Raw genomic sequence first — 17,522 nt, 5'->3', positions numbered from 1 at the left:
TTAGGGATATACCGGAATTCCAGGCTTTTTTGGAAGTAGGAATGATGGGCTTTTAAAAGGCTTTTGCTCTTTCTGTTCTGGTGATGGAAAGGGGAATTTAGCTAAATTGCCGGCCATTGACAACATTTCCTTTGATAACAATTTTTCTCAATTCCGTTATTTGATTTTTTTCGCATATTAAATCTTGAAAATTTATTTTTACTCTCACGAATTTTTAAGATTTTATTTTGATTAATCCGATATGTATCGTTTAATTCATTTTAATAGGTGAATCTTTCAATAAATATTTTTAACACACGTGATTTCAAACTTGAAATATATTTAAACAATATCAAATTGTTTATTATCAGAATAAATTTATTAAATTAAATTAAATATTTAAAAATAAAATGTTTTAAAGTTTAAAAATTAGATGGGATCGTCTACCATAAATGTCATAATTGGCGCCAACAATGTTCGCTTGAGGATTTGGGCTTTATAGTCCAATGTTAAAGTTGGGTTTTCAATTCAAAGAAGCCTCGGGCTATGACCAATTTGCTCATGCCCCACATTTTATTGGGTCAATTACTTTCTTCTCCTTTCTTCGTTGAATAAACAATATTACAAGCTCGTCTTAAGAACAAAAACAAGTGTTAGTAATTGATTCAAACGTACAGACATAATGGCAACAAATCTATTAACATTTTCCGTATTTATTAATTTTACCTTTATCTTTTGTTTATTATAAAAGACAAAAATAAGAAATGATAAGAAAATCGTTAATTAAATGATTAAAAATTCAAAATGAAATATTTTTTATTAATGGATCTTTAATTTTTTTTCAATAAATTTTTTTAATATCATCCATTAAACAATCAATCAAATCTTAAATAATCAAAATATTGTTTTAATGTCAATATTTTATTTATTTATTTATAATACTTTTGGGTAATTATAAGATAGTATATGTTTAAAATTTTCTTAATTTATTGACATCATACACATATCTTGCAGACGTAATTGTTCGAATCCATGACTTTTAACAAAATTAATCTTCTCTTTTACCACTGAAATGACTTGATAGGTTCAAAAATTTTACTTCTTATGCTTTGTAAAGGATTGTTAAAAATATCACATAACTATAAATACTTCAACTAACGAAGACAATATATGTGTTGTCTCTTAAAGAGGTGATAAATATTAATTTCAAATGAAAAGGAATGAAAATAATAAAATTTAAAAATGATGTGTTATATTAGAGATGGATCGATGAAGGGTTGTCGGGACATTATACCTTAAAAATTTTAAATTTTTATATAATTTATATATTTTTATTGATAATTTATTTTTATCTCTAAAATTTTATAAACTCACCCGGTACAAAATCATACATTAATTATTGATTATACATCCTATCAAATATTTTCTTTAAAAGAAGGTAATAACCCATAACACAATATGACTTAACTCATGAAGAGGTTGAATGTTAACCAGGGGTGATAATTCATGGTTGAAAAAGAAAGTAAGCAACCCAACCCCAGACGGGTTGGACTCATGGTGATGTAAGGATTACACCATCATATAAACCATCAATTTTTGGCCTATTTTTCTTTTAAAAAATCAAAAGAAAATTACAATTTTAAAAACGAAAAGCGAAAGTGAAATAATTACCGATGTAGGCCCAACTTTTGAGTTTTATTTCTTTTATTAAACTATTATACAAAGTAATATTTAGTGCAAATACTCTCTATCATTAGTGTTTATTTATTTTTACAGTCGTTGGTGTTCGAACTCGTGATATCTAAGAATATTAACGTTTATTTTATCCACTATGATAAATTGGTTCGTGTCAACTTTTTTTCTATTTTTCATTTATCTTTTAATTTATATCCAACTTTGAATTTTTATTTTAATTATTTATCGTTATTTTTTAACAATTATATTAAATGATATCTAGTGATATTTTTATATTAATTTTATATGCATTTCCATCTTATGAATAAGATAAAATTTAAAAAAAATGCATATGTTTGGGATAGAAAAATTCAACCTTTAACCCTCTTAAAAAGGATGTCGTTTAGTTATTAAACTAAATATATTACTTAAATTAATTTCATTAATAATTAATCATTATAACATCAATATACTCTTATCTTCATTGACACATATAATAATAATCATTAGTAAAGTCTAACGACCTCACCCATACAAAATCTAATTTCAAACACTTTAATTTTAAGCCAATGGATTGAGCCGACAAGTTGACCCCCAAGTCTTGAACTTGGATTATTGAGTTTCTCCTGATAACTTCTAAAACGTCAAGTTTCATCTTGACAAATTTGTTGTATTATTTCACCAAACCAACAATTATTACTAATATTTTATTTGAAATGCGTAACGAAAAATCCAATCACCATGATTGTCATATATCACTATAATTGAATAAATTTCCAACTCATGAATGAGTGATCCAAAAACAGAAAATAAACAAATACTTTCACACGTAAAATCATATATCTATATTATTTTTAATTTAACAAATTATAATTTCAAAATTGACGACATGAGTAACTTATTTAAAAAAATATTTTGATAAACATTTATAAGTAATTTATGTTAAAAATTTGTAATTGGAAAATGATCAACATAGAATAAGATATTTGTAAAAGACGAGATTTAACATGAATATATATTGGATCAAATTTTTGGTCGATCAAATTATTTTATCACTCATCCCTCATTCGATCTCACTCTATAGTATAGGAAGACTTCATACGATATTTTTATAATAATCTTTAAATATATAAATAATGATTTTACTACCTTTTAAATAAAATAAATCATAAAATTTCCACCATAAACTCAAACACGTTGTTATTTAAACTTAAACTCTTTTAAGAAGTTTAAACTAGAAGATCTCATCTAAAAATATCAGCCGACATTAAATTAACAATTAATTATATATTTACTTTATCGTGATTTAGTAATATTGAAACTATATATATATATATATATATATATAAATATTTATAATTTTGTCTAAAATTCATGTTATTTTATATTTGTATTACATAATATTATGCTTGCCTTTACCCTTTGAAACTTGTTCTCTATATATATAGCGAACTTACTTTCCACACATGGAGACTAGAAAAGGAAAAGCTAATGCAGAAATAACCACTCATTATTTTTTTATATAAAGCATAAATATAATATATATTTTTGTTTGAGGTATAAAAAGCAAAGTGTGAATTATTTTTCTCTAGATCATACTATGAAAGAAGACAAAAAGAAAAGGAATTAATAAAATAAAGTAGGCTGGTGTGAGAATGTACATTGCGATCTGTATTTTACTATTTTAGTTGGATTTTTTTAATTAATTATTATATCTCATTTATTGACGATTAATTTAGATCTAGTACTATAGAGTTAAGGCAACTCCTAATAAAATTTGTTCTATTCACAATTACAAAATTTAAATTTATGACCTTATTTAAAAATATGATGTCTTATCTTACTAAATTTACTTAAAAAAGAAATATTTTACTAATTATTTTATAGTGAGTGATTGATTGAATATTTTTACATACTCTCTCAGTATGTTTCTGCCAATTGTCCGAGAATATTATTTTGTTAATATTTTATAAATTATAATTACTTTTAGTTATATTTTATATTTATTTTATAAAAAAAGATTTATGCATAATGTGTCACATAATTTTTCTTTATATTTTAATAATTAATAATTGAGAATCGTTTCAGGTTTTTTTTTTCTTTTTCTATGTCACTTTGAGTTAAAGCACAAGCAGGGAAAAAAAGCAAGAAACATAAAAGAGAGAAAGGAAACCAAAGGTTCTCAAAACCTCCATTGATTCAGAAATTTTCAGAAGGAACAGAGCTTTTGGGTTTCTTCTCTCTTCCCCTCTACTTAAACCAAAGTCTGCAAGACATCTTAAATTTCATCTTCAAACACTTCTTTCAGGGTTTTCGATTAAAAGAGTAAGAAAAAACGAAGAACAAAGAGACAAAGAGAGAGCTTTTAAGTGATAACTCCTCCTCCACCGTCGTTATTGTCGTCATTAGTTGTTTCATTGGGGAGTGAAACGCCATGAACCGAGGAGTGTTGCAGAGCTCACCAGTGCAGCAGATGATGACGAACGGAAACTCTAACTGGTGGAACATCAACACCATGCGCCCACCGCTGCCGCCGCAGCCGCTTCGTCTACAACAACCACCCTTTCCGACTACTTTCTTCCCTCAATTCAGACCCACTTCTTCTTCACTTCATATCCCTTCTTGGCATGATAACCACGAGCTTCCTCAGTCATGGAGCCAACTACTCTTGTAAACTCTCTCTCACTTTGATCCACTACTTTGTGAGTGTGTGTGTGTGATATTATACATAGATGATGCATGTTTTTCCATCGTCTTATTTTGTGTTACTTGTGGTTTATTTCTAGAGGTGAATTAATGGGTGAAGAACAATTACAAGCGATGCACTATGTGAAGCAAGAAAACCCAGCAAGTGCAAGCAGCTATGTGTTCGGACATGCAAATGAAGATTTTCATCATCATCATCATCAGCAGCAGCAGCAGCAGAATAAGGCAAATGAACCAGCTGCTTGGTCTCATCCAATAATGGCTGCTGCTTCATCATCATCATCCCCCAAGTCATGTGTAACGAGTTTCAGCAGTAATAATATGTTGGAATTTTCCGGCAATCAAGCTGATGCAAGGCAAACACTCCCAGAGCGATCTTCTGAGGTAAGTGGAACAAAGAAACAAAAAAGAAAAAAGAAAAAAAAGAGAGTTTCCAGATCTGTTTCAAGCCATATAAAATTCATGGTCTTTCGTATTCGTCGATGTTATCAGTGCAATAGCAGTGCAGCCGGTGGGGCGATGAAGAAAGCTAGGGTTCAACCTTCTGCAAGTCAATCTACCTTCAAGGTAATGTACAGAAAACAAAACCCAGTAAAATTTCTCTTTCTTTTCCATCTCTGTCATATTCTTCACATAAACATAAATTGCACGCACACTCATACAAGATACCCTTGAACCAGAAAACAAGCACACACTCTCATTGGTCGGCTGGTACAAATTTTGTCCTTGTTCGCTTGTCTATTTCTTCGGAGATGATGATTCCTTTGGCCTTGCTTTATCTCTTTCTCTCTCTATACGGGAAAATCAAATCATTAATCAACTTTATATATGTATTAACAGGCGAGGAAGGAGAAATTAGGGGACAGAATCACAGCGCTTCACCAGCTCGTTTCTCCATTTGGGAAGGTATTTTTAATTAGGGTTATTCAATGAAGTTTGAGAAATTATATTTTAGCCGTTCAGTTTAATATATTGCAAACATCATACTTTATCGTTAAAATTGAATCACATGAATAATATATAATTAGTATAGTAATAATTTAATTATTAAAAGTTGTATATTCTATTATTTTTGGTCGTTCAGTTTAAATATATTGCAAACATCATACTTTATCGTTAAAATTGAATCACATGAATAATATATAATTAGTATAGTAATAATTTAATTATTAAAAGTTGTATATTCTGTTATTTTTAATCTTGATTTGAAATATTTAAGAAAATTATTTTTATATTTAAAGAATCTATTAATTTAATTTATGTGATATCATCTAATTAAACGAGTCAATCGGATGTCAAAAATAATTAAATAACTACATTTTAATATAAAACAATAACAAGTTATTATTAAAGAGTATTATACTATAAAAGTAATATAATATTTTTTTAGAGAAAAATAAACAATTTAAAAGAAGTGACCGGTAGGGATGAGGATGAGACTCGAATCTAACAAGTATTGAGTTCTCTTTATGAAAATTTAGGTTCGAGTCGAGACAAATATTTTGCATGATAAGGTCGGATCGAATCTTGTTCGATTTTAAGTTGAAAATATGACCTACCCATAAAAATATAATTACCCCTTATATATTTAGAGAAAATTACAATAATACTTATCTCTCTGTATATTTTTCAATTGAGATCTTATTTAGCCCATGTAGTAAAATCAAATTATTAATTTCACCTCTATCATTTTTTTCATTAATTTAGCCCTCGAAGTTGTTTAAGGTATTCATTTTAGCCCTTGAAGTCTGCTGACCATTTAGACTAACAGAACTGTGGGGCTTTTGCGTCTGTTGATTAAGTTGAAATTATTTTATTAAACACAATGATTATAACAAGTTCCCAAAAAATTATTATTTATTTCAGTGAGATTAACGAACTATGTCATTTTTTGGGGATTTTTTCTGAATGTTGTTTTCATAAATATTTTATTATTTATTTTTTAATACATGTCACGTTATCATCAAACAACATTTGTAATATTGGTTGATTTGAAAATTACTAGTGTTGATAAACACAAAAGACTAACATACTGTTATTCAAAACAGACTTCGAGGGTGATAAACACCCTAAATAACTTCGAGAGCGAAATTGATAAAAAATGATAGGAACGAAATTAATAGATTGAGTTTACTACAGGAACAATAGTAGTCCTTAAGCCAAAATAAAATTATATATATATATATATCGGGTCGAATCGTATCAAGTGTGAATTTTACCTTAAAAATCAAGTTCGATTACAAGCCTTAAACCTAACTCTAGTCAAATGACGAGTGAAGGGGTAGAATGCTGGAGTCAGTTTGAGTATACCAAAATTTTGGTAGGACACGTAAGATATTTGTAATAATATTTCAATTATATATATTTGAAAAATAACAGTTTACAACCAAACTAGTGATTTGATCATTTAGGGTGTATTTCATATTAAAGAAACATTAAAAAGAGTTTGGAGGTTTGTGGTGTGATATATTTTCATGTCTTTTGCAGACTAACACAGCCTCTGTCTTGTTAGAAGCTGTTGGGTACATCAGATTCCTTCATAGTCAAATTGAGGTAAATTTGTTTCTTTTTCTCTTTTGCAGGCAACCACGAAACTCATAAACAACATTAACGCCACACTGTTTTTTCTCACGATGTTTCGTTTTTCTTTTCTTCTTTTTGTAGGCTCTCAGCTTGCCGTACATGGGCAATGGGCAAGGAAACATAAGGCAACAACAGCCTGTAAGAACATATACGTGTTACTTAGATTCTCAGATTCCTCCATTTTTTTCTCTGCTTGTCTGCATGAGAATATATATATATATATATATGTTGGTATTAATTGCTCTGCATGTCTGCATGAAAATATATATATATTTATATCGGTATTAATTGCTTAATGATTATGATGATGATTTTGTTATTAGGTTAAAGTGGAGAGGTAATAAGCTTTATTGTGTTATTTTATCGTATAAAAAAATGATAATTGTGCCTGACAATAAAAAGTTCAACCCATCCCACCAATAACTTTTATCCCCTAAAAAACCATTAAAGACGGTTTCAAAAGAACAATGTTGTTAGATTTATGGCTTAGCTACACTCTTAATTAAAATAAACTCTTTTAATTAATTAATTAATTAAAATGCTTTAGTTTGACAAAAGAATTAAAATGCTAATGCTCTTTTAAATTGTGCAGGTGTTGAATGAAAACTCCATGAAGTGGAAAGGTGGTCCTTATCAGCACGTAATTCTTGACAACTAAAATTAATACTATATAATTTTAAAAAAATTCTTAATACTTTCCATTTTCTTTTATAAAAAACACACTTGCATTATAATAAAAAATGGAAATAGCAAATTTCATTTTTCTCTCATTTATATAGGAATGTCATGAAGAACCAAAGGACCTGAGGAGTAGAGGTCTATGTTTGGTTCCTGTGTCATGCACACTTCATGTCGACAGCGACAATGGCGCCGATTATTGGGCTCCGGTGTTCGGCGGTGGGTTTCGGTCGAAGACTTTTGGAACTGTCCAGAAAGGCTAAACAAATTCAAGAAATGTAGGGAGCAAAGAGACGAGAGATTTTCATGGGAGAAAAAGATATAGCATCATGAGCAGTCACTCTGCAGAAAACAAATATGAAAGGCTGATTGCTTTTGATGCTATACCAATGTTTCTTTCTTTTGAACTATTTTGTAGATATTTTGTGTGTTAAATTAAGTGACTAGATGATTTAAGCTCGAAACTCTACATATTTTTTATTTATATGAGGTGTAACGTAAATTTATAATTTTATATATTGTCAATTAATATTTTATATCATAATCCATCGTTTTTATTAGAAAAAAACAAACAAACAATATAAACAAAATGATTCATCCAGTTGAGTCTATTGATTTGAGTCAGATCTTTTTCAATCATACAATTATTAAAAATTGTTTTATAAGGATTACTCATTCCATAATAATTAATGTCAGACTGTTCTCGTAATTAATTTATACACAAGGAAAAATAGTTTAAGACTTCTTTGATTAGTATATTTTTTTTATTAACACGAAGACATGAGGTGAATATAAGGTAATATCTATTAAAAAACTTTTAATGATTTGATATTAAACACTCGTACTTTTGATATACATAGAATTCGAACCTAAAATTGAAATTAATTTTAATTAATATAATTAACTTATCATGAGGTGTAAAAATATTCATAGTCCATAATTAATTTAGACATCGAAACCAAAATTTATTAAAAGTTATATTTTTTGTATATATCGATTAATTATTTTATTTTCAATTCGCTTTTACTTTTAAATTGGTATTCATTATTATTTTATTTTATTAATATTTTAAAATCATAGTATTTAAGATTATTAATAATAACTTTTTAAAACCGGTTCCTTCATCCAAAACCCACTTTAAAATAACGGAACCAATAAAGCCCACAAACAAATCCGGCCGGTCCCGCTTTTGAAATAACGGAATCAAAATCCCCTTTCCACCGGTTCCTTCATCCAGAACACTCGAAAACAACAGAAAGGCTTCGAGAAAATGAATCCCATAGTTTCTGGGGTGGAGAAAATGAAGGAGCTCGTCAACGACTTCATTAAAGGCCGTGATTACTCATCTCGCCGCAATCCGGTAATGCATACTCCTTTTCTCTGTTCTTTTCTGGGTACCTCTTCTTCTTCTTCTTCTTATTGATTCTAGTTTTTCTTTTAAAGATTGAAATCCTGAAAAGGTTGCAGCGAGAATCATTTTCAGACCTGATGAAGCTCCGAGAACGACAAGACAGAGTCGAACGTTTACTTTCGTTTTACAAAGCATCGAAAGCGAATCCATTACAAGGATCAAATACCCTTTTGAGAGGGGAAGTTGATTTCATGGCGGCCGTATTGTTAATGTCAAATGCTGACGAAGGACATTGGGGCGGGGTTGGTCGGACGGGAATCAGAACTAGGGTCAATTCCAAGTTTCGATTTGAAACGACCGTTGGTGAAAAAGATACCTTTGGGGTTGAATTTATGTCTAATCAGAAAATGATCGAAGATAACATTGGAGATGTATATGGAACCTCACTTACGCTATCTAAGTTGTTTTATAAAGGAAATAACGGTGATTGGTTTTCTGCTGTGGTAATTCCATTTGGAGCTCAGTTTAGAGATTTGGATATTGCCTCGGAATTCTCCCTTCAGGTAACTAATCCGAATACCATTGAGATTTCTTATAGGAGCTCACTGTTAGTTTTTGTTTATGCTTATAAGTTATAATGTTGAGAATTGTTTTGGTTGAACTGTGCAAACCATATATTTTTTTTAATGTAATCTTCAGTAGATTCCACTGGTCTGTTTGAATTTTACTTTTCACTCTTGGTTGGATTCCATAATTGATATATGAGCTTTTAGTTGTTGTTCTGAAATGGATTTTGTTTGTTGTCTAGGATGAAAAAGGCCTCACTGATTTATCAATTGGGCCACCTCTGTTGCATCAGCATAGTGGAGGTGCTATTGGGGTGGAAGTCAGAAGGTCGAATATCATTGCTTCGCTGGCTCAATCGGTATGTAGAATGGGAAATGATGAGCATTGCTTCAGTACTTTTGGACAAGTCGTTTGTCAACTTCCGATTAGATTGAAACTCTCACTTTTAGGCCTTCGCCGAGGGCCTAAATTGGTAAGTCGTAATTTCCGCCTTGGAGCCCATGCGATTCCACTTGGATTGTCTAGACATGTTGAAGATTCTGATACAGTAATCGAGGCACCTATTCCACCTTTGACAACAAACACCCCGCATGGATCTATTGCCCTGAAGCTGGAGTCAGAACTTGATGAATACCAAAGACTTGGAGGTTGGATTGAGATGAAACTAGCAAATCCAAGAGTTTTACAATGGGCTGTTAATTTGTCTGATTCTTCAGAAGATGTATTTGGTTGGGGTGTGAGTGTTGGGGGCATTGTTGAAGGTCCCAGAAATTGGGACCACTATCAGATTGAATCCTATGTGAAACTTAACCTGGGTAAGAAATTTAGCTTAAAGCCAGGTGTTGCTTATTTAGTAGATGGAAATTCCAGAACCCTGGCACTTGTGCTTCGGTCTAACTGGTACTTCTAATTACCACTTTCTCTGAAAGGTAGGAGTTTCTGAATTTTGTTGGAAGTCCTTTGTTTTGGGGAAGTTCAATTTTTTGTTAGGCATATAGGTTGCAGTATCTATTTTAATCATATTTTATTCTTTTATGAAATTCTTCACAAGCTTAATTTTGCTACTCCTAATTTTTTTGGAGCTATTGCCTTTTCTAGTCTTAGAGAAGAACGAGCTTTTCTTTATGGACTTCATATTAATTTCAAGATTTCTATTTAATCTCACATGAAAAGGGATAATCTCTTGAAGTTTTCAGGTTTTATGTATTACGATAATGAGACATCTAAGAAATTGAGAAATTGCAATTCTTTACACTCAAATATTTATGATCTTCCTCCTTGTTGTTATCAATATGATCAAGTCTGCAAAAACAAACATTTTGTTCCTTGTTCATTTGATGAGCTATTTTTTGTTTCTTACCTGTACATTGAGCTTTTCCATGTCCTTCCATTCTTGGACCGGATTTATGTAATTTACTAGGTTCGGTCATTAGCCTTTTTTTCCGGAAGCTAATTTGCTAATTTTCCTCACTGGTTACTGTTTGGTAGAAGAAGATGTACAGGTTTATGTTCAGAAGTTTACCTTATTGATAGATATACTATGAAGGAATCAAATCTTTCTCAAAAGTCTTAATAATGTTCCTAGGAACTACTTTAGGGTATTGCAGATTTCTCTAGCATCAATTTGTTGGAGACATTATATGCAATCTCACATGCGTTATCAGAAAATCAAAAAGCTGTGGTTGAAAATTACCAATGGAGATATATTTCCAGGTAGTAAATTTTCACTTTACCATTTTGCTTCAGGTACGTCTTATGACGTTATTGGTCACACATAATGTGAATTGTTACTCATCATATGTATGAAATCCCCTCTCTATATTGGCTTTAATGACTTGATATTGATTTGATTATCCTGCATGTGTTTATTGACTAATAATTTTTGCAAGCAGTCATTTTCTTGGTCTTCTATGTGATACATGTTGCAATCCCCCCCCCCTCTTTTAGGTCTGTTTTTACAGCTGATGCTAAACACCTAACAAGATATAAGAAAGTTGTATGCCTTCAGAACCAAACTATCTGGTCCTGTTATAGTATTTTTTACAGGCTGCTAGCACAATGCCTTGTTGGTTGACCATGGCCAAATTGTTTTCCCAATCCTAACAACCCTTAAACTAAGGGGTTCTTGCGGAACTGCTTAAACTGGTATTATGCTTCGTTTGGAACAACTTATATGATTCTATACCATGGTAGTTTTATCTTCAAGACAAGACCTGATGAAACATGGTCTTATGATGTTTTTCTATTTTCGTGTTTTCAGTCCTGATTTACCAGCTTTCGCAAAATCACAGTGCTGGTATAGATGATAAATCGCCTAACCCTGCTACCATATAGGTACCGATGGATGAGACTACCCTAAAGGTTAAAAGCTCAATGCAGCAATGGAGAAACCAAGGTATAAATATAATCTTGATTGATGAATTTATAAATAATATGTCATGCGATGCGATACTTCTGCAATAGTTCAGTGTACACTTTGAAAAAGCTCTTTTAGTTATTTATTCGGGGTTTTTTTTTTGCATTTTTGGTCCTTGTTAGTTAAAGCTTAGATTTCATTGTTTTGAATTCTAAAATAAACCAAACTTTAAATAATATGCCAAACTGTGACAATTCGAACCTTTTTTTATTCTGTTGCAACATTGAAATGTTTTGGTGACAAAATTTGGCACAAGGGATTCATTTTCACCTTGCTGCACCAAAATAATTTATTGGAGTTCTATTTCCTGAAACAATTTTCTTCTTCTGGTCCGACTTTTCTTCCAATTATATTCATATCATTATTTTCTTTATTTGTTACTCATATGACCATGGTAATCATATAACATCTAGACCCGTTAATGGAGCATACTGGGTCCGTTTAGAGAAGAGATTTAGCTCTAGCATTGTAGCATTTGCGAGGTCCTGTAATTTGAGTTTTAGTATTGTTTTGAATTTGCTGTGGATGAGACCCCTGTGATGAAGGCATGGGCTGAAACTTTCCTGCAAAGTTTCTAGCAGATGGTTGAGCAACATATACCCATCTCCGTGGTCTTGAGGTTGACCTAAGCAAGAACGGGCTTGGTAATCGTCCCGGGAGGTTCGCTCTATCGATGGAGGACCTGAAAGGAAGGCTGCAAATGTTGGATCCGTAGTTGTAGGTGAATATAGTGTTGATGACATTCATGAAGCTCTTTTAGAGTTGTTTTGTGCATATAGTTGTCTCATCTTGGCCTTGGAATTCCTATCCATCTTATACCATCTTTTGATATTTATAATAGTGGCTACTAGTTATAATTGAATTCATAATAGAAGTTGGTGTTTTTTACCATGCAATTTGGACTCGATATAATAGTTTTTTTAACAGACTCGATATAATAGTTAGATACGAATAATTATTTTTCATGCTCATATCTAAAAAATGTCGGGCACGAATATTTTGTGAAAAAGGAAAGGGTAAAAATACACAAATGGTCCCTCGACTATAGGATAATATTTTTTGAACCCTCTGATTATTAAAAATTAGAAAATGGTCCCTCAACTATAAGGTGTTATTTTGTTGAGTCCCTCGATTATGAAAAGTTACAAAATTGTCAATCGACTATTCATATGTTCTAAATCCATTTATTTTGTTAAAAAAATTGATGATAATCTGAGCATGTTAATGTCCAGTTTAGAATGCCGTCAATTTTTTAACAAAGAATGAAGAGTTTTGTACATACGAATAGTCGGGTGATAATTTTGTAACTTTTTATGGACAAAGACTCAACAAAGTAATGTCCTATAGTCAATGGAACATTTCTTAACTTTTAATAGTCAATGAACTCAACAAAGTAACATCATATACTAAGGGGACATTTGTGTACTAACCCAAAAGAAAAAGTTGGAATCTTCAATTTGTTTACTATGTATATGCTTTCATTAATTTGTTTAGTTGAAGAAGTTTGACCGATTAAAATATCTTATTCAAAATATAATGAAATTCATAGGACTATTGTATAGGTTATTAAAAAAATTCTTTCAATTCATCATAAATCCATTTTTTTTTTCAAATGAACATTCAATTTCTTACCATAATTCAGAGGTAGGTGAAAAGGACAGAATCTCTTCAATGCAGAGGAGAATTTGCTAAGCCATTAATGGTGTCCAACAAACCTTACCTTCATACATAAATGCAACAACACAAAATTCACAGCCCCCAATAAAACGGTCCACTGTTTTTCAGTAAAAAGTTGAGAACTTGACGACCAAGAAAGGTAAAAAAATACTTTTTACACACGCCATTACTTGTTACAATCATTATCAATGTGTTGTAAAACAACACCACATTATATTTGTCAACAGGGATCAAGGTAATTTAACGGTGAGATCTTGTCCTTTTATACATGATAAAAAGACAAGAGGACGTAAACCTAGGTCGGTGTTATAAAAAATTGAGTGAATCCAACGGTCGCATTCATTTCGAAAAACTGTTTAAAAATCGGGATGTATTAAAGAAACCATTCTCCCACAACTGTTGTTTTGTCTTTTTTATTTGGAGCATAGATAAGAACATATAAGCTAGAAAGCGAACAATTAAGAGTCATATCCCCTATAGGTGCCCGTTTGAGAGAAACAGTTGGGCCCCCATTTTTCTGCATTTCAAAAGCATTTTCTGTTTGGATTTTTGAAATAAATTGAGAGGGATGGATGGATGGATAAATAAAGTGCTCCCTCTGGAAACTACAACAACAGAAGCTATCCCATCATCTAAAGCACACTTTCTCCTTCAACTTTTCAGGGCATTTTGAGAAGATGAGTGCTTCGAGGTTCATTAAATGTGTCACTGTTGGAGATGGAGCTGTTGGAAAAACATGTATGCTCATTTGTTACACCAGCAACAAGTTCCCCACTGTAAGAACAACTTCCTTTTTTTGGTTTTTCCTTGAAGTCATTTCATTTTCTTGGGCTATTTTACTATCTTGGTTTCTTTTTTCCCTTTGTGTCTCAGGATTATATACCGACGGTGTTTGATAATTTCAGTGCCAATGTGGCTGTAGATGGGAGCATTGTTAATCTGGGTTTATGGGATACTGCAGGTTTGTTTTGAGTTGTTTTCTGTGTTTGGTTGAAGGGAAAAATCTGTTTTTTCTTTTCATTTCTGATTTGATTTCTCCATTTTCCATGAAAAGGTCAAGAAGATTATAGCCGGTTAAGGCCACTGAGTTACCGAGGTGCAGACATATTTGTCTTAGCTTTCTCTTTAATCAGCAGAGCAAGCTATGAAAATGTTCTCAAGAAGGTTGTTGTCTTTGCATTTTCCTAGGAACAAAACGTTAATACAATTCTCTAAAACTCCATTTTAATCTGTTCACAGTGGATGCCTGAACTACGTCGTTTTGCACCAAATGTTCCGATTGTTCTTGTCGGAACGAAGCTAGGTAGGCCGCTATTCGTGATCACATTCGTTTAATGTTCCTTCGAGTATTCTTGAATAATGCCTTTTTTCCTATATAAATCAGATCTTCGGGGAGATCGAGCATATATTGCTGATCAAATGGGATATGATATTATAACATCTGCTCAGGTATGCTTTTTCACATCAGCTTTACATTGGTTCCTGTATATCATACGATAGTAACCGAAAACACAACCGTAACCGTAATTTAAAATAATTTATATGGACATAAATGGTTTACACAGGGTGAAGAACTGAGGAAACAAATCGGTGCGGCGGCTTATATCGAATGCAGCTCGAAAACTCAGCAGGTGAATTCAGTGTCATCTATGGTTATAGCTTGTAAATGCACATCCTTCATGTTTTAACAGATATACGACTCGATCTTTGTTGATGCATTGGATCAGAATGTGAAAGCCGTTTTCGATACCGCAATCAAGGCTGTTCTTCAGCCTCCGAGGAAGAAAGAGGCGACAAGACAGAAACGCCGCCAAAGATCCGGCTGTTACCTTGCGTAAGTGTAGTGCGTTCTTTTTCCAATTTTGGTTGCTTAAAGATATGTTCATGTCCAAGAAAGGCATGCTCCATTCATGTTAAGGGTTATATTTTTATACACATGGTCGAATATGTGTCGGACACAAATATTTTGAACAATACGAGGGCACATGTCTGTTTGCAGGAGTTTGATCTGCGGAGGGTGTGATAGTTAAATTCGGAGACAGTGGTTGTCGACAAGGGTTGCGAATCGGTGACATGGTGGTGGAGAGACGAAACTGACTGGAAGAATGATGGAGGGAATTGTTCATTCCCTCATGTATCTATTAGTGTTTTATCGCTCAACTCTGTTTTTGCGTGTGTATTTTGCTGAAAAATTAACTTGTAGGAATTGAATTATCTTGTTGAAGTCTTTACCGTTTTTTTTATTCCAATTATCACTCGTTAAAGAAATTAATTGTTAAATTAATATAATTCTAATATAAATAAATATACACAAAAAAATTAAAAAAATTCAATAGTTAAATAGAATGTTATTCTTTTTAAAGATCTTATATTTGAGCAGTTATATATACAGTAATAGAATGAAACGTAAAAAATATTTGGTTAAATTAATCATATAAAAACAAAAGATTTCATTTGCAGCATCATAAATGTTTTAAAAATATTAATAATGTAAAAGTTTGACCTAATTTGAATTTTTTATGTCACGGATTAAATTACTCTATATAATTAAAAAAACTAATTTAAATCAGTTTCAATAGTATAGGGACCTTTCAATTATTTTCACCAAACACTTTGTGTTTAATCAGATCCAACGCTCACCAGCTGACAACACTTACTCCTATAGATTTCAACCGTCAGATTAATTATTTCAACGTGAACCGTCGGATACAAAATCCGGTTCGAATCTCACCATTCAATAAAAACACACACAAATGAAAAAAATTGAAATTTCAAAACTTAGCAAGAGAGGGAGGAGAGAACCGAGGAAGAAGAAGATGATGAAGAAGAAACAACAACAAATTTCAGTTTTTTAAATTTCTCTCTTTTTTTTTTTTCAATATAAGATGCTTAGAGAAAAACTCTAGCTTTTCTCTTTGACTCTCTCTCTATGCGACGATCGGAATCAAAATCTTTGTTTCTGGAACTTCGTGGAGGAAATATCGAGCTTGGAGAAATTTTGGTGTTCACTTTTGGAATTTTAGGTCTTGGAGATTGTGGATTAGGATTTGGATCTGAAAGAGGTTGAATTCGAGTTTAATTAAGGCAATTTGTGAGATTTTTCGGTTGATTTTCAGCTTTCGCTGTGTAGGGGTGATTGGAAAAAAGATTCGAATATGATTATGATTTTTTTTTAAATTCGAAGGAGTTGGAATTAGATGGGGGAAAGAGAAGGAGGTGGGTTCCCGCCAAAAAAGTTACAATGCAATACGGCAGGTTTTCCGGCGAAGAAGCTTGCAAGGCAGCTGGATTTCACGGCCGGTTTCGGCGGGGGTTTTCTGGTGGTTTAGTTTTACCGGAACACCCGCAATCGACGCAAGGTATGGGTGTCGCTACACCTTCGAATGTGGCGGCTGCTACAGTTACTCAGCAACAGCAGCAGCAACTATAACAACAGATAAAGCTACCGCAGAGGGTGGCGACCTCTCCTGCGGCCGCTGTGCAACCTCATCCTCTTACTACAGCATCGTCGAGAGTTCTGTAAGTTTTTGCAATCAAAATTTGTGATTTTCTTCTTCTTTTAGTCTGTTATTTTTTGTGGATTAATATAATTATTTTAATAAAATTAACTCCCTTTTCTATATTTCTTTTCCTTTTTTGAGAGTGTAATGATAAGTCTTGGATACGGTCTTCCCTCACATCTTATTATCACATGCTTCAAAATTCGCTCTTTAGTTTCAGTTATCATTTGAATCAAACTCTGGTAAATTTTGTTTATTTTTTTATATGTCGTTGTTTTAATGAAAGTTAGTTACATGTACTAAAACTTCATTATTTTCATAGTTCTTGCTTGCTTCAGAAAACCAGAATCGCCAAAAGTAAAACCAAGTGCAACTAAACTTAAAGATGGTA

At 31.9% G+C, this 17,522-nt stretch overlaps 3 protein-coding genes across 5 annotated transcripts; all 3 read left to right on the top strand.

Annotated features, from left to right (window-relative positions):
• Positions 1–3,768: 3,768 nt before the first annotated feature.
• Positions 3,769–8,084, top strand: LOC120126639 (transcription factor bHLH68-like). Of its 3 annotated transcripts, XM_039144782.1 has the most exons (9): positions 3,769–4,323; positions 4,440–4,460; positions 4,500–4,743; positions 4,852–4,926; positions 5,200–5,265; positions 6,847–6,912; positions 7,024–7,080; positions 7,535–7,582; positions 7,722–8,084. In XM_039144782.1, exons 1-9 carry the CDS (start codon positions 4,088–4,090, stop codon positions 7,881–7,883), a joined length of 975 nt encoding a protein of 324 aa, XP_039000713.1. In that variant the 5' UTR covers positions 3,769–4,087; the 3' UTR covers positions 7,884–8,084. The 3 variants fall into 3 exon arrangements, with proteins under 3 accessions (XP_039000713.1, XP_039000716.1, XP_039000710.1); XM_039144785.1 differs by having other exon boundaries at positions 4,440–4,743; positions 7,535–7,565; positions 7,722–7,861; XM_039144779.1 differs by having other exon boundaries at positions 3,770–4,323; positions 4,440–4,743.
• Positions 8,085–8,825: 741 nt separating this feature from the next.
• Positions 8,826–10,600, top strand: LOC120126614. The gene is made up of 3 exons (XM_039144767.1): positions 8,826–8,980; positions 9,064–9,534; positions 9,780–10,600. Exons 1-3 carry the CDS (start codon positions 8,891–8,893, stop codon positions 10,446–10,448), a joined length of 1,230 nt encoding a protein of 409 aa, XP_039000698.1. The 5' UTR covers positions 8,826–8,890; the 3' UTR covers positions 10,449–10,600.
• A 3,628-nt stretch (positions 10,601–14,228) lies between these two features.
• Positions 14,229–15,837, top strand: LOC120126592 (rac-like GTP-binding protein ARAC7). The gene is made up of 8 exons (XM_039144757.1): positions 14,229–14,407; positions 14,505–14,592; positions 14,686–14,795; positions 14,871–14,934; positions 15,016–15,080; positions 15,197–15,262; positions 15,359–15,465; positions 15,631–15,837. Exons 1-8 carry the CDS (start codon positions 14,309–14,311, stop codon positions 15,659–15,661), a joined length of 630 nt encoding a protein of 209 aa, XP_039000688.1. The 5' UTR covers positions 14,229–14,308; the 3' UTR covers positions 15,662–15,837.
• The last annotated feature ends 1,685 nt before the right edge of the window (positions 15,838–17,522 follow it).

This window comes from Hibiscus syriacus, unplaced genomic scaffold (assembly GCF_006381635.1).
Source record: "Hibiscus syriacus cultivar Baekdansim isolate YM2019G1 unplaced genomic scaffold, ASM638163v2 tig00001436_pilon, whole genome shotgun sequence".
Classification (NCBI taxonomy): domain Eukaryota; kingdom Viridiplantae; phylum Streptophyta; class Magnoliopsida; order Malvales; family Malvaceae; genus Hibiscus; species Hibiscus syriacus.
Note: the sequence above shows the minus strand (reverse complement) of the source record. Positions and strands in the feature narration are given on the sequence as shown.